Consider the following 22,384-nt stretch of genomic DNA (forward strand, 5'->3'; position numbering starts at 1 on the left):
AAAATTTGGATCCTTAGATGTGTAGTCTTACTCTTTCCATCCTCAGGGAGAAGCTGGGTGCTGGAGTTTGTTTTTTCTCTCACTCACTCTACCTTGAGCTGTGGGATGGGTGCTTGCATGCTGGTTCAAACTGTAGCCCCCAGGGAACTAGCATATGCCAAGCCCTGTCAGTGCTCTGAGGCAGGTGACATAGAAGGCAGTTCCTCAGGTAGCATGAGAAGAGTTGGGACACTAAGTGTGTGGTCCAACTCCTTTTATCTTCAGGGAGAATCCGAGAACTAAGTGTTCCCTCTTGATTATATGGTGTTGTGCCAGGATTGTGGCAAGAGGGTGCCTCTAGTTTTCCTATCAGTTTCCTATCAGTGGCTGTTTTTGCACTCATCCAGGTGCAGGAGTCTCTCAACTAGTTTCTGGATTTCTCACAAAAGGAATTGATCCCTATGTTGTTGTTGAATTGATATATCTGTGTGGAAAAGAGGAGTCCAGGGCTTTCTATTCTTATTCTTCCTATATCCTGCTGATGTTGCTGTCAAATCTTAAACTTCTCTCTCTCTTCTCATCCTGTGATGTTTTTAATTGAGATATAAATGACATATAACATTATATTAGTTTCAGGTATAAAACATAATGATTCATTATTTGTATATATTGAAAATCACCACCACAATAAATTTAGTTAACATCTGTCACTATACACAACTACAAAAATATTTTTCTTGTGATAAGAACTTTTAAGATCTACTCCTTTAGCAACTTTCAAATATACAGTACAGTATTATAAACTAGAGTCAACATGCTGTACATTACGTCCTCATGACATTTATTTTATAACTGGAATTTTTACCCTTTGACCCCCTTCACCAATTTGCCTGCCCCTGCAGCCCTGGCCTCTGGCAACCATTAATCTGTTCTCTGTAACTATGAGCTCTGTTTTTGTTTCTTATTTTAGATTCCACATATAAGTGAGATCATATGGTATTTGTCTTTCTCTGTCTGATTTATTTCACTCAGCATAATGCCTTCAAGACTACCCATGCTGTCACAAATGGCAAGATTTCTTTCTTTTTCATGGCTGAATAGTATTCCTATATATCACATATTTTTTCTTTTTTCTGTTTGGATCCCCCCCCCAGCTTTATTGAGATATAATTGACATATTGTGTAAGTGTAAGGTGTACAATATAGTGATTTTATGTACATATATATTGCAAAATGATTACCAGAATAAGATCAGCTAACACATGCATCACCTCACATAGTACCAAAAAAATTGTTTTTGTGGTGAGAACTTTTGACTAATTATTAAATCTTTGAAAATATGATAGATAGAAAAAATATCTTATGTTATGGATTGTATTTTTGGAAAATTTAATTAATTAGTTAATTAATTTTTAACACATTTTAAAAATCCTTTCATCCAATGATGGACACTTAGGTTGCTTCCATACCTTGACTACTGTAAATAATTATACAATAAAAATGGGGATGCAGATATCTTTTTGAGTTAGCATTTTCATTTCCTTAGGATAAAGACCCATAAGTGGAATTGCTGGATCACATGTTAGTTCTCTTTTTAATTTTTTCAGGAACTTCCATACTGTTTTCCACACTGGCTGTGGAAACAATTATATTCCCATCAACAATGTACAAGGGTTCTCTTTTCTCCACATCTTCACCAACACCTTTTATTTCTTGTCTTTTTGATAGTAGCCCTTCAAACAGGTGGGAGGTGATATGTCATTGTGGTTTTGATTTGCAGTGCCCTGATGATTGGTGATGTGGAGCACCTTTTCATGTACCTGTTTGACATGTGTATGTCTTCTTTGGAAAAGTTACATTCAGATCCCCTGCCTATTTTTAAATTGGATTATGTGGTTTTTGCTAATGAGTTATATGAGTTATTTATATATTTTGGATACGAACCCCTTCTCAGATATATGATTTGCAAATATTTTCTGTCATTCAATAGGCTGTGTTTTCATTTTGTTGATGGTTTCCTTGGCTGGGCAGAAGCTTTCTAGTTTTATTAGTCCCACTTGTTTATTTTTGCTTCTGTTACCTTTGCTTTGGTGTCAAATCCAAAAAAATCATCATCAAGACTGATGGCAAGGAGCTTACCACCTATGTTTTCTTCAATGACTTTTATGGCTTCAGGTTTTACATTCAAATCTTTGATCCATTTTGAGTTAGTTTTTGTGTAGGGTGGTCTGGTTTCATTCTTTTGCATGTTGTTCCCAGTTTTCTCAACACCATTTATTGAAGAAACTATCCTTTCTCCATTGTGTTTTCTTGGCTCCTCTATCATAAATTATATGTGTGGGTTTATTTCTGGGCTCTCTATTCTGTACCATTGTTAAAATTTTCTAATTATATATGTGAGAGACTTAAAACTGAAGAAAAGTGGAACGATAAGATTAGAGTCACAGAATTTGAGAAATTTTAAAGTTTAAAGTCTAAGTGATTTAGAAATTTAGAAGCTTAATACTTCTATTGATAGAACCTTAGAATATTTTAATTTTAGAAATTTGTATTTTTATATAACAGAAATGTAGCACTTGGAAGTTTAGAATGAAATACCCTCACGTACTACAATTTTCAAATTTTCCAAGGCACTATCCTTTCTATTCCTCCCATTCTCCCTGTTGTTCTCACCACTCCAACCAGTGGCTTCCTCCTTGTTGTTCCTCTCATACAGCAGACATCCTTGTCCTTCAGGATGTTTGCTCTGGTATCACCTCTACCTGGAACATCCTCTCCCAGACACTGAGTTGGTTTACCCAACTATTGTCTTTTCAAAAGTCCTTCAAGGATCTGAGCATTGGAGACTCCTCCCAACACAAGAGGGGTATACAAAACAGATTCATGTTTAAATGGGGAGGATGACAACCTCACAGCTCCCAAGGGGTGAGCTATCAAGACTCCTTCTTTAATCTCTGAAGTAAATGACTTTAATGATATCTAATTACAAAATTTCCTCTCCCATTGTGGCCCAAGGAGGAGAAGTAGAGATGAGATTTCCTCTTCTCTCTAGATCTACCCTGTCCAGCATGATTGCCTCTAGCCACATGTGGCAGTTGAGCACTTGAAATGCAGATAGTGAGACAAAATTGCAATTGATGAGCCAATGTTGACACACTGTTAATAACTGAAGTCCATAGTTTCATTAGGGTTCACTCTAACACAGAAAGACAAATACTGTGTGATCTCACTTATACGTGGAATCTAAAAAGTCATACTCATAAAAGCAGAGAGTAGAATGGTAGTTGCCAGGGGCTGCGGGGTGGGAGAAATGGGAAGATATTGGTCAAAGAGTACAAACTTTCAGTTATAAGATGGAAGTCCTGGGGGTCTAGTGTAGAACATGAGAGGATAGTTAACAACACTGTATTGTACACTTGAAATTGGTTAAGAGAGTAGATCTTAAGTATTATCACCACAAAAAAGGTAACTGTGTGAGGTGATGGATGTGTCAATTAACTTGATTGTGATAATCATTTCACAATGTACATGTATATTAAATCATCATGTTGTATGCCTTACAAAAACACATCACAGTGTACAACCTAAATGTATGCAATTTTTATTACCTCAATAAAACTGGGGGAAAAATAAATCTATAGACTTGAAAAAAAATAAAATGATTATTGATATAGTTTGTTTAATATCTACCACATTTGTTAACTTTTTTCTATTTGTGGGATTTTTCTTTGTTGTTTTGTTTTTTGGTCCTCCACTCTTTTTCTGTCTTCTCTGATTTTATTTGAGTGTATTGTATGATTCCATTTTTTTTCCCTCTCTTACCATATCAACTATACTTCTTTTTTTTTTTACTTTCTTTGGTGGTTGCCCTTGAATTTGCAATATGCATTTACAATTAATTCAAATCCTTTTTCAAATAACAGCATATCAGTTCACAATTAGTGCAAGTATCTGTTCTTGCATGTATCTGAAAACAGAGTATTCCCAATTCCTCCCCTCCATAATTTAGAACATTGCTGTAATTCATTTCATTTATCCATAAACTATAATCCCTGAATATACTATTGTTATTATTATTTTGAACAAACTGTTACCTGTTAGATCAATTAGGAATAAAGAAAGTAAATGATTTTGTTTTAGCTTCATTTTTTTTCCTCTCTAGTGCTCTTTCATTGTTTATGTAGATTTGAGTTTCTGACCTACATCATTTTCCTTCTCTCAGAAGAACCTCTTTTGCATTCCTTGCAAGGTAGGTCTATTGCGGACAAATTCCCTCAATTTTTGTTTGTCTGAGAAAGCCTTTATTTCGCTTCATTTTTAAAGATAATTTAGCTGTATACATAATTCTAGGTTGGTGGTTCTTTTATTTGAACACTTAAAATTTCACTCCACTCTCTCCTTGTTAGCATGGGTTCTGAAGAGAAGTCCAATGTAATTCTTATCCTTTCTCCTCTATAGGTAAGGTTGTTTTCCCCTCTGGCTTCTTCCAAAATTTTTTTGTCTTTGATTTTCTGCAGTTGGAATATGACATGCCTATATATGGTTTTGTTTTGTTTTGTATTTATCCTCCTTAGTGTTTTATGAACTCCCTGGATCTGTCTGTTTGTGTCTGTCATTAATTTTGGGAGGTTGTCAGTTTTTAATGCTTCAAATATTTCTTCTGTTTTTTCTTTTTCTTCTTTTCGTATTCCTATTACACGTTGTGTATCACCTTTTAAAATGGTCCAATATATTTCTAGTTTCATACCATTGTGATCAGAAAAGATACTTGATATGATTTCAGTCTTCTTAAATTTGTTAAGATTTGTTTTGTGGCCCAAAATATGATCTACCCTGGAGAATGTTCCATGTGCACTTGAGAAGAATGTGTATTCTGCTGCTGTTGGACGGAATATTCTGTATGTCTGTTAGATCCATTTGATCTACAGTATAGTTCAAGATTACTGTTTCCTTATTGATTTTCTGTCTGGATGATCATCTCTGTCTCTGCCTTTCTCTTACAAAGAAACTTGTTATTGGATTTATGACCCACTCAGATAATCCAAGATGATATCCTCATCTCAAGATCTTTAGCTTAATTACCACTTGCAAAGATTCTTTTTCAAAACAAGGTAACATTCACAATTTCCAGAAATTAGGACATAGACATATCTTTTGAAAGCCACCATTCCACCCACTTCACCTAGTCTACATACAAATGAGTGTATAAAATATATATAAATCTTTTTTTGGACTGTTCCAAAAAAAGAAAATGAACACTCATCACTTAGCTTAGGAAATAAAACATTATCAGTACTTTAGAAGCCCACTCTGTCTGTCCTTTCCAATCATATCCTCTGCCTTCCCCCAGAAACTACTTCCATTCTGAATTTTCTGTGTATCATTCTCTTGTCTTTCTTTATACTTTTGCAAATATGAATTATTCTTAGACAATACATTGTTACATTACATTAATTTTGCCTGTTTTTAAACTTTATGTAAATGGAATCACACTATATATATTCCTCTGTGATTTATTTTTTTCACTCATTATTATGTTTCTGCAATTAATCCATGTTGATGCATGTAGCTATAATTCATTTTCATTCATGGATGAATATGTTGTGTAAATGAACTCACTTTATGAAAGCACCAAAGTCTATATATCCTTTCTATTGTTGATGGACATTTTGGGTTGTTTCATGACATTTTTATATATCTCCTTGTGCAAACTTGCATGAATATCTTCAGGGCATACACATTTAGGAGGGAGATTGTTGAGTCAAATTTGCTCAGTAAAGCAAAACTTTTTCAACATTGTCACATAATTTACAGTCCTACCATTTGTGTAAAGAGATTCTATGGGAACAAATTCTCTCCTTCAGTTGCTATTATCAGATACTTTTAGATTTCGCTGATTTGGTGAGTATCAAAATGATGTCTCAATTTGATTGCAATTTGCATTTCCCTGATTACTAGCGAGGTTAGGTATCTTTCACATGTCATTGATCATTTATATTTTTTTTTCTGTAAAATGATTGTGTCTTTTGTTATTATTGATTCTTAGAAGTTATTTATATTCAAGGATATTAATCTTTTGTCAGTTCAATGATTTTATTGTTTAATATTTAACTTATTCCATCCAGACTTCTTGGTGCAGATGGTTTAAGGTAATATCTACCTGCTAACAGTTGTTCAAAGATGGAGGCCTTCTTTATACTTCCAGTGTTTCTCTCTTGGCCCCTGACATCTTTCTGCTAATCTCCTTGGGATCAGCAGAAAAAGGCATAAACACATATAGACAGGGATAAAATGTTGACCTAGCTAATCCTCAAATTATGGGGAATGCCAACAACCTTGTGTGCATTTTCCTGAGATTTTAAAGTCCCCACTCTCTAACTTACCTTAAACCCAAGGCTGACTCAGAGTTGAAATCTGACTCAGAAATTGTTGAAATCCTCAAATGCAGGAAAAGTACAAAGATGCCAAAAAAGAATTCAAACTACTTAAGAGAGCCTGAAGCCATGCTGTCATCAAAAAGCAGTTGTGCAATTTATTTAAGGATTAAAGTTAAGTGAATGTGTCATTAGCAAATTGAGCTCTACATGAACTGATTTCACTCAAATCAGCCTTTTCTTGTTCCTTTTAGTATTTCCAACACCTTGCATGGCAGGCTACAGTATTGTGTAGTGATTAAGAGATCGATCTTTGTAAACAGACAGACCTAGGTACAAGTTTTGGTTCTGCAGTGTCCTAGTTGGTGACCTCAGCTTCTTCATTTGTAAACTGTAACTAATAACATCACATAATACATAACCAATATCACAGACCTGCTGGGAAAATTAAACAAGGTATTGAATGTAGGCCACTCAGCATAGTTCTTGGCACATGTCATTCAATAATCATTAGCTACAATAACAAATATAGTCATTGTATTAGTCAAATATAGCTGGCTTGTTATAAGATGCCATTTTTTTCTTTCCTGCTTTCGTGTCCCTTCCCAAAGTAGGTTCCTGGGCAGAATATCTTTGACCTAAATTCCTGGACACATTCAGAATGTAAACTCCATGGGGTCAGAGGTTGGACTGTTTTGCTGACTGCTATATCCTCAACACTTAGAACGGTGTCTGGCACATAGTAGGTGTTCTATTAATATCTGGTTAACAAATGAACCACTTATCCATTTCCCAATCCTACTCAGAATAGGCTTTTCTCTCAAGAGCACAGCTTTCCTAACACTCTCTCCAATGAAGGTTATTCATTTCACTATCTCCAATGAGCCTCAGAGTCAGAAGGTAGGGTCAATACCTCTTGCTTCTCAATACCACTTTGATATCCTTGAGCATAGACATTGTAGGTGCTTTTAAAATCTGGTCAGCTAAATTCCAAGATTAGGATCATGCCAGGGTCGGTCTCCATCACTTGCTTTTTTTATTGAGGATGGCCATATTTTCCTGTATCTTCATATGCCTAGTAATTTTGGATTTTATCCTGGATATTACAAGTGATACATTGTAGAGACTCTGCATTCTGTTATGTTCTGTTGAAGAATATTGAATTGTTTTATTTTGTTTGGGAGTAGTTAACTTGGCTGAGCTCAAATGCTTAGTTCTGAAATCTCATTTCAGTTTTTTTTTAGACTTGGCTGGCATCACTTGTAATTTGCCAGTGCATAAGCAGTTCAACAATTAGTCAGAAATTTGGACAGAGTTTATACATAGAATTTGGGGCTCTTCATCTCTGGGTCTCTTCTTTTTGAGAAGCTACCACCACTACCACTAGGTGATATAGTCACCCTGAACTCAATCCTCTGGTTTTTCAAGTCAGAAAAACTACAAAGTTTCTATCTGGGTTTGAGACATCTCAAGGTACCTTCTAAGACCTGTCTTCAGGCCAAAAGCTATAAGAAACAGGAAATTCCCTTCTTCCAACTCCCTTCAGTATCTGCCTGCTTTTATTCACTCTCCAGTGATTTCATGGAATTAATTTTTTTAAATGTTTTATTCTGAGTTTGTAGATGTTATTTTCAGGATGCTGGATATAATAGGAGCTACTGAACCATTATCAGAATCAGAAACTCCTCAGAGCACTTCTAGAGTATAACTCCTCCACTCCCTTATAAAAATTCATTTTTTATCTGTCTCCTTCATCCTTGTCATCTTTCAAACTTTTCCCCATCTCTCTACATAAAGTCCTGCCATTCTCCTGGGAAGGAGGCACTTCAGTGGTCATGGGCATGAGCTGTGAAATCAGACAGAAAGAACCACGACTTTCTTCTCTTCTGTGACCTTTTCCTTCACTCCGTCTCAGCCAACACTTCCCCAGCCCCACCGTAATCCTTATCATCATTCTGAGATCTGAAACACAAACATATCACACTCTGACCAAAATTCCTTGTTCTCCATGCTCACTTAATATCTCATTGCCAATGGCCTGGGTGGCAACTGGTTGACTGGTCTTTGGTTAATGTACCAAGGAATGCAAAAATAATAGAAAGTCAAGTCTCTCTCCCATTAAGAGACCTTTTTAAATTTTATAACATTTTGGAATATTTTGTTTCAGGCTTACAGGCAAGTCTCTCAAGAACCACAGGCTATCAGGGACAGATTTCTGATGCTTTAGAAAGGAAAAAGGTGGGGCTTGGCAGTCCAGAGTGGTGGTTAAGAGCATGAAATTTAGAGTTACACTAGGCTGTGCCCAGGCTCTTCCCTTATTAGCTGTGGAACCCAAAGAAACTCACTTCAAACTCTTTGGGCCTTACTTAAATCATTGGCAAAATGGGGATGATGAAACCAACCTTATAGGCTTGCTATGAGGACTTTAATAAGATCATGCTCATAAAAAGCTTCACACAGTAAGATAATAAGCTCAATGAATGATATAATTATTAGCAGTACTAGCATTTAAATTTAAAACCAGAAGGTTCACTGAAGATTCTCATTTGGAAGTGTTTTGGCACTAGTTAGAGGTGGTAGTTTCCCAACACTGTGAATGTACTAAAGGGCACTGAACTGTTTGCTTTAAAAGGGTTACGTTCACGTTACGTGAATTTCACTTTAATGAAAAAAAAAGGTTCTCATTTGGGCCAGGGTCATATATTTCAGGCAGCTTGTGGGCGTGAGACAGGTTTTTCCTGAGAGTTTTTGGTCAGGCTACGGGATAGAGGATAGAAAGTTGATTGATGAGTTTGGTGGAGGGAACAGAGGGTGCAGCTGTCAAATATATTTGTTCTGTTCCATCCATCTCACATGTCCAAGCCCTGGCTTGTTTGGCTCTCTTTGCCTGAAATGCCCTCCTCTCTTCTCCTATCTGTGAACTCATCCCGCAAGACTCAGTTCAAATGATACCTCCTCTAAGAAGCTTTCCCAATCCTCAACCCTAAGTAGTAAATTATTACTAAAAATTACTAATGAGATCATTGAGGTCTTTAATTTATCCAGGTCTGCTCTCCCACTAGTCTAAAAAAATATCTAGGAGTAGGGACTGTGTCTGGTTCACCAACATGTCCAAAGTTCAACTCATTATCTCCTGCCTCCTAAACCTGCTCCTTTAACTGTGTCCCCAAATCAGTAAACAACACTATTATCTATCCCCTACACTGGACTCCTCCCTCACCCTTACCCCCCACAGCAAACATATAACAAAGTAAGAATTAGTTCTTCCATCTATATCTTTCTCCAACCCACCCCCTCGTCCCAATCCTCATGGTCCCATCCTTTCTCGCCCAGATGCCTATAGAAGCTACTTCCTCATCTCTCAGCTTGTAGTGTCATCTTCTCCAAAAATCTGAAGAATCTTTCTGAAACATAAATCTGACAATTTTGTTCCCTTGCTTAAAACCCTCTTTGTTTCCCCATTGCTTCAGGACAGAGTCCAAACTCCTCACCATGTTGCATAAGGTCCCCCAAGGTCGGACTCCTGCTGATGGCTCCGGCGTCATCAGTGAACACAGCCCGAGATCTCTACTCTCTAACAGGACTCAACCATGCTCCATGGGTCTCTGGCCTTTATACAACCTGATTCCTCTGCTGGGAACTCTCCCTCCCAGCTCTCCCTATTCTTCCATGGAAAATCTCTACTTAGCCCTCCAGTGCCTTACCCTGAACCTATAAGTTTGAATCAGTTGCCATATCTGGGCTCTAGAGATACCTGTACCTCTCCTATTCCAGCTCTGACCCCTCTGCCTGTGCCTCCCTCATCCTAGTTCTGATCCTTCTGCCTGGGCCTTCTCATTCCAGAACTGTCCATTCAGAGCTGTCACTGTCTTGTGACTGGTCTGTTTCCCCCTCTGGACTGAGAGCTCCATGAGGGTAGAGCCCAGGGCTGTGTTGGTCACTCCTGTGTCCTCAGCATCACTCAGCACTGGCCAACACTGAGTAGTGAGTTTGGTGAACACTAGTTGAATGACTCTGTTAAATTTGTTGAATGGCTTAAGAGGCTGGGGTGATATTGTGGGAAACAGAATTTTCTTAGAGGATATTTAAATTGGTCCAATGGGAGTGACTTACCTCAAAATGCTCTCAGGACACACCTGTCCTATGGAGTCTTTTTCTACCTAGTGTGACTCTTGAAAACGGAGGGAGGTAATATCCTGAAAAATAAGAGAACTACTTGTTTTTTTTCAGATGGATAATGGAGGTGGGCCATGGCTGTGTTTGAATATCAGCATAGACAGGCACAAGCAGATCTCATATGCTCACGTGTATACAACCTGGCCCACGTGCCTACATACTACACCAGAATGCACGCAAAAGCATCCATATACTCATATACAGTGACCAGTTGTACATGCAGACACACAGATGTGAATACACAGTCATACATCAGGTAGACATCCCCCGACAGGCATGTCCCAAAGCATGTACACATATTACTCACAGACAGACAGAGAGATGGGCTTGTTTGAGGCACACTGGCATAGACACACACACATCTTCTCATGCATTCACACAGATGTGCATGCATAGACATAAATAGGTATGGATACCCACTTATGCATAAAAACACACTCCAGAAAGATATGTGTATGCATAAATTAATATGTCAACATGGACATGCTGAAACACACATACACACAGACATACATAGACACCCCAAGCACGCACCCAGAATGACACACACACAACCACGTGTCACTTAATGACAGGGATACATTCTGAGAAATGCACCTTTAGGTGATTTCATTGTGTGAACATAGTAGAGTGAACTTACACAACCTAGATGGTACAGCCTACGACACACCTAGGCTATATGGTACCAATCTTAGGGGACCATCACCATACATGTGGTCCATTGTTGACCGAATTGTTATGCAGTGCGGACTGTATACCGATATATACACAAGGAGAAATGTGACCGAGGCATCTGGGACAAAATGCACCAAACATCAAGACATCCAGAAGCACACAAGAGGGTTGAAGGGCAGGCTCACTTGCAGGGAAGGAGAAAGCGCAAGACAGAAAGTCAGAGACAAGGAGAGAGAGAGAGACAGAGACAGGCAAAGTCTTGCGCAGAGCTTCATGCCCATCCAGAACAACCTGAGGGTCTAACCTTGACCCACCCTTCTTTAGATGCTGCCTAATCTACCATCCCTATAGGGGGCCACTAGAATATCAATTTCGTATTCACAGCTCCAGGATATAAAGCTGGGCTGTGCTGAGGAAGGAATGGGGAGGGAGGATCCCCCAAAACTTTCTCTCTCTTCCTTCTCTCCCAAGGGAAAATCTTTGGGAACTTTAGACCAAAGAATGTGAAAGTCAGAAGGGGGTTTAGTGAACTTCTCTTCCATATCCTTCATCACTTGGATTAATAAAAAGAACAGCTAATATTTATTGAGCACTTAGTGCCATGGATTTCACATGTATTAACCCATTGACTACTCATCAAAATAGCTAAAGAGGTGGGTACTGTTATTGGACTCCTAAGGCTCAGAGAGGTGAGGTTACGTGTTCAAGGTCACACAACAAAGAAGCGATAAGGTTAGGGTTCTAATCCATGTCTTAATCTGGCTCTTAACCACTGTATCATCTGTCCAGAAAGGGAAACTGAGGCCCAGATAGGAAAAGGGATTTCCTGGGTTCACGACCAGCTCACTCTAGAAGCCTATCCTGGGACACTGCACACTTGCATGTGTCCTGCCTCTAGGAGGTAAGCCAGGTGATGACAGACACTGATCTCTCACTCCGTGTTCCAGGGTTATCAACAAGCCAACCTCCCTTGACCTCTCTGTCTCCAAGTGCTTCTTCCAGTCTTATCCCCTCAACCCTTCCCTGCCCAGCTCATGGCAGCCTTCTGAACACTCAGTGCCATTTCTGGTGACAATCCCATTGAGAAACAAACTCCCCAAATTTCTAGTTCCCTCATTCTCAAGGAGCAAGAGGCAAGAGGAGGAGTCCACGCTTGTGGCCAACGCAGATGCAGGCTGGTGATGGGACTGGGGTGATCAATGCATGCCAAGCCCGTGCTAATCCTCCTCCCTCCTCTTCTCCCTCCAAAGCCAACAAACAACTTTCCTTTCTCTGCTTTGTTCTCTGCCCATCGTTCCCTCCCCACAGCACTCAGAGTTCAGTGGCCTAGAATGATTTGAGCAAGAGCCAGTCCTGGGGGTGCCAACCTCACCCGCCTACACTTGTCCAAAATGAAAGGAAACACCTGAGGAGTAGTCCAACTGTCAGAGCCTGCCCAGTACCCAGCTGGGACCCCTCTCAGGCCCACATAGGACCAATGTCAGCATCCACCTGATGCACATGTCAGAGTCTGCTGGGACCAACCTCAGAGCCTATATGGTGCCTCATGTCCTCCTGAAGCCTCAATGGCCACATGGGCCTACTCTCAGAGCCCTCCTGGCACCACAAGTGGCTCTATTAATGTTCTCCTGGTATCAAGTTTAGTGCTAACTTGTTTTCAATCCTAATGTCTACCAGGGGGCAACCTCAATGTCAACATGACACCATTCCCTCCCTGGGCCAACCTGATGCCAATAGCAGAACCTGCCAGTGTAATCCCTGTGTCCAATGCTGACGCCAGTCTCAGCACCCACCTGTTGCTAAACTTGGTCTCCACTTGGCACCAGGGAGGGCTAGACTAGTCAATGATGAAGAAAGGGAGAGGGTTCAAATCCCAGCTCCCTCACTTACTACCTGTATGACCTCAAGCAAGTGGCTTTATGGAGTCTGGGTCTTATGAACTGCAAAATTAGGATGATAATGAACCAGCCCCATTGTTATAATGATTAGATGAGATCATGCATACAAAGACTTAATCTTCACAATTAGTGCTCACCAAAGGGTATCTGTCCTTATTATTGAGGAAGAATGTCAATGAGGGAAGGACAGCAGGGCCACTCATCTTTTCTCTACTCTCACCTTCAGCATCCCAGGGCCCATCTCTGTTCCCTACACTGGAGTTTACCCAAACCTCTCCTGCTGTACTTCCCTCTGCCTGCTAATAGCAGCCCTGACGAACCAGGAATCAGACCTAAAGGGAACTTTACACACCGTCAAATATGAATTCTCTTCCCAAATACTCTCTTTCTACTGGTGGGAAAACCCAGTCCCAGAAGTGGGGGAATAAGATTGCAAACAAGGAGAGACAGGAGTCACACGTGGGCCCCCTGCCCAGTCTGTTTTCTGTCCTCAGCATACCCATATAGAAAGTGGGAAACACTGATAATGATAATAGCAATAATAATAGAAATGATAATCAACCTAGTGAGTTTCCCTAAGGATCTGGGTAGGGAACCAGTGGAGCTCTGTGTAAATTATAACCCTTGAGACAGTTGGTACTTTTTGGTACCATACTGGTGGTTGTCATCACTATTTCTCAAGTCCTGCCCAGTACCTCTGCCAACTGAGACCATGAGTTACTCCTCTCCTGTTCTGTGGACATTTGCACTGAAATGTGGCTATGGACTTCTACCTCTTTCCCAACCAGAGATGGGCAGTCCTATGACACTATTCCGACCTTGCTTTGAGGTTCTGATGAGGATTCTGGGCACCAAGAGGCAGTATTGTGTGCAAAACACCAGTGGGTCAATGCCTGGGGTCAGGCACTGACTCAGTGATCCAGCTGGACTCTCCATATATTTCTCCTCCAAGAGACTCCACATCCACAGTCTGGGGTCCTCCCTTACCTCAAGACCCTCAGATCTATTCCCTGGAGTCTCTGCTCTTGAGACATTTAAACCTACATCCCTCCTCAGCAAAAGACCCTTAGGTCAGCAGCCACACATCCTATGTCATTCCAATACCATTATTCCAAGTCTTTGGATTCTTCTCTCCTGAGACCCCCAAGTCCACAACTTTGAGGTCCCTTCTCACTCTGAGAGTCCAAATCCCCAGCTCAAGGGCTCACCTGGGGAAATATTCCAAAACCTTCTGCTCCGGAATTTATCTACTGCCCCACCCACCCCTAAAGCCACAGCTTTGGGTTGGCTCCTCTTGAGGGGCCACAAATTCATTCTTGAGGCCCACTATCTATTAATCTGCCCCAGGGTTCCCCTCTTCCTGCCTTGCTGGCTGTGTCCCAAGCTAGGCGGGGAGCATGGTGGGGGTGTAGTTGGGAGGTGAAATCAGCCAATTATATAATCAGGAGCAAAATCCACCATCTCTCCCGGGGAGTATAAAGGCAAACCATCCCAGCCACCACCATCTGCCAGTCACTCTCCGTGCCACCATGCCGGCCTCAGGGCTGCTTGTGGTGGCTTTGCTGGCCTGCCTGACTATAATGGTCCTGATGGCTGTTTGGAGGCAGAAGAAGCTCTGGGGGAAGCTGCCTCCTGGACCCACGCCGTTGCCCTTCATCGGGAACTACCTGCAGCTGAACACAGAGGAGATGTACAACTCCCTCATGAAGGTGTCATGGGGCAGAGAGATGGGTGGAATGGGGTGGGGTGTGGGGGTCTTCCTAGTTTGTCTGTGGCTTTGTGGCAGGGGATTGTCAAAGTTGGACCAGAGTCTTAGGGAAGGGGAGTTTTGAAGTTTCAGCATCAGGGTCCTAGCCAGGAAAGACCAGATCTTGGGATGTCCATCCCCTTGACTGTCAGAACCTGGGGGGAATGCATCCCAGTATGTGAGGTCTGGGTACAGGGCCAGTTCAGAGTAGGGCTGCTCCCTCTGACTACTCCCTCCCTGCTCCATCAGATCAGCAAACGCTATGGGCCAGTATTCACCATCCACCTGGGGCCCCGGCGGGTCGTGGTGCTGTGTGGATATGAAGCTGTGAAGGAGGCTCTGGTGGACCAGGCTGAAGAATTCAGTGGACGAGGAGAGCAGGCCACCTTCGACTGGCTCTTCAAAGGCTATGGTGAGGGGGCCTCCTGGTGGGGGAAGGTGGGCAGGCTGACTTAATGGCTTCAGTGAGGTCCCTAGCCTTCTCCTTCCTCCCCATCCACTCAGGCTGTGGCACAGCCCCCTTCTGTCTTCTCTGCCCCCACTCCTGTTCACTGGCGCCTCTCCCTGTGTCTCTAAATCATCTTAGAGTTTCTGCGTCTCTCCTCTTCCCTGCCTTTCTCTGCCCCATCTCCCTGTTCTCTCTCACCAGAGGTCTCTTCTTTCTCTGTGTCCCTTAGAAGCTCTTCGGATTTCTGCTTTGGAAGCCTGGTCTTCTATCTCCCTGTGTCTTTTGTGTTTTTCTTCTTCTCAGCTTCTGTGCCTCCCCATGTTTCTCTCTCTCTCTCCTGCTTTCTCTTCTTCCTCATTCGTAGAATCTCACATTATTTCTGCTTCAAAACCCCCAAGCCTCTGTCTCCTGGTAAGCGTCTCTCCTCTCTCCAGACCTTCTCAGCTGCTCTGTCTGTATTTTTTTCTCTTCTCCGGCTCAGTTTTAGAATCCTTCACATTCTTATATCCACCTCTCAGATCTCCACATATCTCACTTTCCCACCTCCTTCCTCTATATCCTCAGATGAGTGTCTTTGCATCTCTCTGTTTCTTTGTGCATCTGTCTTGCTTCTCTCTTTATTCTTTTCTTCCAGCTTAGTCTCTCTCTCTCTATTTCTCTGACTCTGAGTTTCTATGTCTCTTCTACTCTCTCTCTCTGCTCTCTCTGCAAGAGTCTCTCCATCTTTCTCCCACTCCTTTTTTCTGCTTACCCCCCTCTACTTCCCAAGAGCCCCTGGGGCTGGTCTGTGGTCTGTCCCCCACCCTCTCTGCCCTCTCGCCAATCCTATGCTCCCTCCCCAGGTGTGGCATTCAGCCAGTGGGAGCACGCCAAGCACCTCAGGCGCTTCTCCATTACCACACTGCGGGACTTTGGTGTGGGCAAGCGTGGCATTGAGGAGCGCATCCAGGAGGAGGCGGGCTTCCTCAATGACGCCTTCCGGAGCACAGGAGGTAAGTGGGTGCTCCCTGGAGTGTGGGGGAAGGAGGAGAAAGACACCTGATGCAGAAATGCCCATTCTGGCCCAGGAAGGGGAGTAGGTTGGAGGAAAGCTTCCAGGCTCCCAGCTCTGGGGTCTGGTGCTGGAAGTTTGGCTCATCACTTCAGTGCTCTCCTCAAATTCTCAGACTGGCATTAGACTGCTGAGGTGACTCTCCCCCAAATCCCTGTCTCTCCCCGATGCCCCCCACCCCCACCCCAGGCACCTTCATCGATCCCACCTACTTCCTGAGCAGAGCAGTCTCCAATGTCATCAGCTCCATTGTCTTTGGGGACCGCTTTGACTATGAGGACAAAGAGTTCCTGTCACTGCTGCGTATGATGCTGGGAAGCTTCCAGTTCACAGCTACGTCTACAGGGCAGGTAACCCATCCCAGTCCAGCTCCACCATGCCCTAGCACAACCTGCCAACTTCTCCTCCACATGGAGACAGATGCCCCCAACTCCCATCCTCCTCCAGACAGGGTCCCTCAAATCCAACTCCCACTCTTGGACAACTTAACCAGATCCAGGACAGGTGACCAATACCAAGTCTCTGGGGACACCCGGATATCTCAACAGATGCCCCCACTCCACCCACCCCCCAAAAGCAGAACCACAGACTGCAGGCAAGATTCATGCCCTCAACCCAGCTCTCTCACCTGAACAACTGTACATAGCTCCCAATCCAGATCCCCTAAATATCTGGACCATTGTCTCCAACTGAGTCCACGTGAATGCCTAAACAACTAGACAGGTGACCTTCCCCCAATACCAGTCCTACTTGAATAGCTAAACAACTGGACAGGTGTCTCCCAATCCCACCTCGCCAGAATATCTGAACACCTAGATATGTGCTCCAATCCAGCCTCACCTGAATATCTGAAACCTAGATACGTGTCCCAATCTATCTCACCTAACTTCTTGGACAGGGGCCCTCACACTTAACTCACATGAAAACTTAGACGTCTATTCCCATCCAGCCCCATCTAAATACCTCAACATCTGGGCAGGTCCCTTTAACCCAATGCCTTCCTTGCCCTGAGACAGGTCCCACTGCCACCAAGTCCTGCCCACGAGAGTGTCCTTCCCTCTCCTTCTTCTCTCCCCCACACTCAGCTCTATGAGATGTTCTACTCAGTGATGAAACACCTGCCAGGGCCACAGCAGCAGGCTTTTAAGGAGCTGAAGGGGCTGGAGGACTTCATAGCCAAGAAGGTGGAGCAGAACCAACGCACCCTGGATCCCAACTCCCCGCGGGACTTCATCGACTCCTTCCTCATCCACATGCAGGAGGTACACCCCAACAGCCAGATGGGGAGGTCCAAAGCCAGGCAGAGGGAAATCAGGCTGGGGCAGGAGAGAACAGAGGCCCTTTCAAATGAGTCCCCTATTACAATAATCCTCACAATCCCCCTTATAATTAACCATCACTGTTCCATCTACTGAGCACTTACCCACGGGCAGGACTTGTGCATGCAAATGATAACAGCAAGCACTTCCATAACACTACCATGTGCCAGGCACTGTTTTACGGGCTTTATGGTATTGGACTACTGAACACTCAGAACAGGTCTTGAAGGAGGTTCTATTATGAAACCCAGTTTTACATCTGATGAAACTAAAGCCTGGGGAGTATAAGTGGCCTGCCTGATGTCACACAGCGAGGAAGCAGTGGGCACTAGCTCAAACCCTGGTCTCTCTGACTCCAAGGCTGGTGCTTTTAGCCACCGTGCTCTTACCTTTTGTTCCCTGGTTATCAGATGCACCTGTGTGGACAGGTGACCTGGCTTTACTATGAGACAGTGGGGGGGGGCCCTGACCCCATATGGATGTCAATCTCCCTTCTATGAAGAAAGGAGATCAGGATTTATGGAGTCTGAAGTTCAAGGTGAAAGGATCAAGTGAGGGATTCCTCCATAGTAAGCTTCAAGATTTTTAGTGAAGGAATAGGATACTGTTGCTTAAAATTCTGTCTGTGTCTCAGAAAAATCAGTATCTCTTTAACTCTCTAACTCATTCTATCATGCCATCTCTGTCCCTCTTTCTCACTCACAGTCTCTTACTATCCCTGTCTTTCCAAATATTCTGCCACAAAACAAGACAACTAAGCTGATAATTAAAGGACAGATAGTCAACTCGCAAAGAATTTGAGAAGAACATTTCAGACAGAGCCACCAACCTGGGCAATGGCTTGGAGAGCAGAAAGAGCCTGGCAGAACTAGCGTCCCCCTTCCCACCGTTGGTCTGGATTTAAGAGAAGTGGGTCCAAAAGAAAAACCCCAGAAGGGCCCTGAGAACATGGAGGAGTGGGCTCAGCCTGAAGCCCTCTCTCCCTGCAGGAGCAGAAGAACCCCAACACGGTGTTCTACTTGAAGAACCTGGTATTGACCACGCTGAACCTCTTCTTTGCGGGCACAGAGACAGTCAGCACGACCCTGCGTTATGGCTTTCTGCTGCTCATGAAGCACCCAGATATGGAGGGTAAGGCTGGAGGGGGCAGGGAAGTGGGCATCACAGATCCTCAAAATAAGACCACTGCAATGTCCCCAACTCTCTCAGATCCTTGGGCCCTCAGGCATGCCCTGCTATCCATAGTCTGGGTGAAAATTAAGCTGATAGGTACCAGCTGCATTTCACGAGCTGTTGAAATATTTAAAATATCTGAATTCTTATGGCTGAGTAGTATTCCATTGTGTATATATACCACATCTTCTTTATCCATTCGTCCCTTGATGGGCACTTAGGTTGCTTCCAAGTCTTGGCTATTGTGAATAACGCTGCAATGAACACAGGGGTGCATGTATCTTTACACATTGGTGTTTTCAAGTTCTTTGGATAAATACCCAACAGTGGAATAGCTGGATCGTATGGTAGTTCTATCCTTAATTTTTTGAGGAATCTCCATACTGTTTTCCATAGTGGCTGCACCAGTTTGCACTCCCACCAGCAGCGTCTGAGAGTTCCCTTCTCTCCACATCCTCTCCAGCATATGTTGTTTCCTGTCTTGTTAATTATGGCCATTCTGACGGGCGTAAGGTGATATCTCATTGTAGTTTTGATTTGCATTTCCCTGATAGTTAATCATTTTGAACATCTTTTCATGTGTCTGTTGGCCATCTGTTGATGTGGTATATATACACAATGGAATACTACTCAGCCATAAGAAACGATGAAATCCAGCCATTTGTGACAACACGGATGGACATTTCGGGTATTATGCAAAGCGAAATAAGTCAGAGGGAGAAGGTCAAATATACTATGATTTCCTTCATTAAGTAGTAGATAATAACAACAATAAACAAACACATAGAGACAGATTGGATTGGTGGTTACCAGAAGGGAAGGGGGGAGGGGGGAGGGCGAAAGGGATAATTCGGCACATGTGTGTGGTGATGGGTTGTAATTAGTATTTGGGTGGTGAACATGATGTAATCTATGCAGAAATAGAAGTATAATGATGTACACCTGAAATTTATACAATGTTATAAACCAATGTTACTGCAATAAATAAAAAATTAAAAAAAAATAAAATTTAAGGCATCAAAAAAAATATCTGAATTGATAAAATAGCTCCTGTGCTAAGCCCACTGAGTGCCACTGCCTGCCCTTCCACCCATCCCCCAAGACCCCTCCTTTGTACCTCCCTATGATTCTGGCGCTATCAGGTGAACAGGACCCTGCACCAATAACGCATATGGCAGAAGTCTGTTTTGAATGGTCTACATCCACGTCACACATGGACGTACCATTGTTCATATTTGGACCATCATTCCTGCCTTGAGACCTCTAGATACCTAAACACATTCCGCTCCTCCCTCAGCCAAGGTCCATGAGGAAGTTGACCGGGTGATTGGCAAGAACCGTCAGCCCAAGTTTGAGGACCGAGCCAAGATGCCCTACACAGAGGCAGTGATCCATGAGATCCAAAGATTTGGAGACATGATCCCTATGGGCCTGGCCCGCAGAGTCACCAAGGACACCAAATTTCGGGACTTTGTCCTCCCTAAGGTGCTGCCCTGCCCCACCTAGAGGGACATCCAACCTGTGCCCTCTGACTCAGCACCCCATCCCCCTTAGAAGCTTCCAGACCCTGTCCTGCTCCCTCAATCAAAGACTTCCCCAGCCACCACATCCCTTCAACTTCCCACTCAGAGACTCCTGAATCCCATATCTCCCCAATCCTCTTGGCTCAGGGAATATGAACCCCATGTCCCCCAAACTTCCTTTCTCAAGGGATATGAACATCAGTTCCCCTAGACCTCCTTCTGCAGGTACATGAACCCCACGTCTCCAAACTTCCAGTCTCAGGGAGCATGAACCCCCATGTCCCCCAAACCTCCTCCTTCAGAGGACCAGAACTCCCATGCCTCCCATTTCTCTTTACCTAGGTCTCCCAAATTCCCCCTCCAACCCCCATGGGCTTTCAGCACACCTATACCTCATACCACCTTATTGAATAACCCCGCCTTCTTCTCACCAGGGCACCGAAGTGTTTCCTATGCTTGGCTCCGTGCTGACAGACCCCAAGTTCTTCTCCAATCCCCAAGATTTCAACCCCCAGCACTTCCTGGATGACAAGGGGCAGTTTAAGAAGAGTGATGCTTTTGTGCCCTTCTCCCTTGGTAAGAGACCACTATCTGCTGTCAAGCCACCACTCACACCAACAGGGGCCTCCTTCATCCCAGCTCCTCTCTCTGAGGCGTAGCCTAAGATCTTTCCCAGCTTGGAAGTCCCTTTTAGAATTTTCCCTGGAGCCAACCAGCTGCAACCCCCATAACTATCAAGGGCCTGGGCACAGGCAAAAGAAAAAGGATGATCATATGCATTTCAGAGATAGGGAAATCAAGGCCCAGAGAGAGTCAGAGATTTGTCCAAGGGCACTTAAATTCTTCATACTGCTAGGAAGGAGATGAGAGTCCAGCAGCCATATTTGAGTGTGTATTTGGCAGGAAGGGGCATCTACAGTCCTATTGCTACAGTCTGGTGTGGCTCACTTCCTTCCTATGTATGGCGGAAACTGAGGCTCAGAGAGGATTAGAGACATCTCAGAAATCTCTGAGGCCACGATATTCTAGCCTCTCCTCCCTGGGATCACGCAGCTGGGGGTCAGCAGTGCGGCAAGGCAGCCGTGAGAGTCAGCCTCACATCTGCCTCTCCCCTCTCCTCTCTTCAGGAAAGCGGAACTGTTTTGGAGAAGGCCTGGCTAGAATGGAGCTCTTCCTCTTCCTCACCGCCATCATGCAGAACTTCCGCTTCAAGTCCCCACAGGCGCCCCAGGACATCGATGTGTCCCCCAAACACGTGGGCTTTGCCACCATCCCACGAAACTACACCATGAGCTTCCAGCCCCGCTAAGCCTGGTCTGTACCAGGGCGGGGCTCGTGGGAGGAGCAAATAGGGAGGGAGGGGCAGAATGGGGCTAATAGGAGGGGCGGGGCTAGCAGAAGGGCGGGGCTCAGGATAGGGAGTGGGCACGGGAAAGGAAGTGGGTTAAGGTGGATAGGAGAGTAGAAGAAACAGAATGGGCTCTGTCTGTTCACCTTGATAGAGCTAGAACTTTCAGACCTGGGATGAGAGGAAGGGAAACCTTACACTATACTGTGAAGAAAACAAACAGCTATTGTTTATTGAGCAAGTACTCTGTGTCGGCTCTATGCTAAAAGCGTTACACATCATCTCAGTTAATGCTCACAAACCTAGGTGGCCGGGAACACTGTTCTTGCCCATCTCGCAGGTGACAAACGTGAGGCTCGGATAGGTTAAGTCTCTATCTGAGGTCCCAGAGAACACAGTAAGTGCTCAGCAAGTACTTGAACACAGATCTGTGCAGGGATGGCTACCCTTGGCCCACAGTCCTTTGGGTAGATTCTTAAAAGGCATCCCTTAAGTGAAAAACAACTTAGTATATTACTACACAACCGGAACAGCTCTGTCCAGGGGGTTTTTCCAGAGCCCTGACAGGCAGCTGACCTGGCTTCACTACACACTTGCCCACACTCTTGCCCATCCTTGCACACTTTGTATGCCAGGGCATACTCCGTGCCCCCCCACCAGATAAGGCCACTGT

General features: G+C 43.7%; 1 protein-coding gene across 2 annotated transcripts; it reads left to right on the plus strand.

Moving 5' to 3' along the window:
• The first annotated feature begins 14,631 nt into the window (after window positions 1–14,631).
• On the plus strand, window positions 14,632–21,672 carry LOC131397855 (cytochrome P450 2A13-like). 2 transcript variants are annotated; one of them, XM_058530963.1, is made up of 9 exons: window positions 14,632–14,811; window positions 15,099–15,261; window positions 16,140–16,289; window positions 16,538–16,698; window positions 17,434–17,610; window positions 18,657–18,798; window positions 20,138–20,325; window positions 20,798–20,939; window positions 21,491–21,672. In XM_058530963.1, the coding sequence occupies exons 1-9, from the start codon at window positions 14,632–14,634 to the stop codon at window positions 21,670–21,672; spliced, it is 1,485 nt and encodes a 494-aa protein (XP_058386946.1). The 2 variants fall into 2 exon arrangements, with proteins under 2 accessions (XP_058386946.1, XP_058386948.1); XM_058530965.1 differs by lacking the exon at window positions 15,099–15,261 and having other exon boundaries at window positions 14,632–14,821.
• The last annotated feature ends 712 nt before the right edge of the window (window positions 21,673–22,384 follow it).

This window comes from Diceros bicornis, chromosome 34 (genome assembly GCF_020826845.1).
Source record: "Diceros bicornis minor isolate mBicDic1 chromosome 34, mDicBic1.mat.cur, whole genome shotgun sequence".
NCBI lineage: Eukaryota > Metazoa > Chordata > Mammalia > Perissodactyla > Rhinocerotidae > Diceros > Diceros bicornis.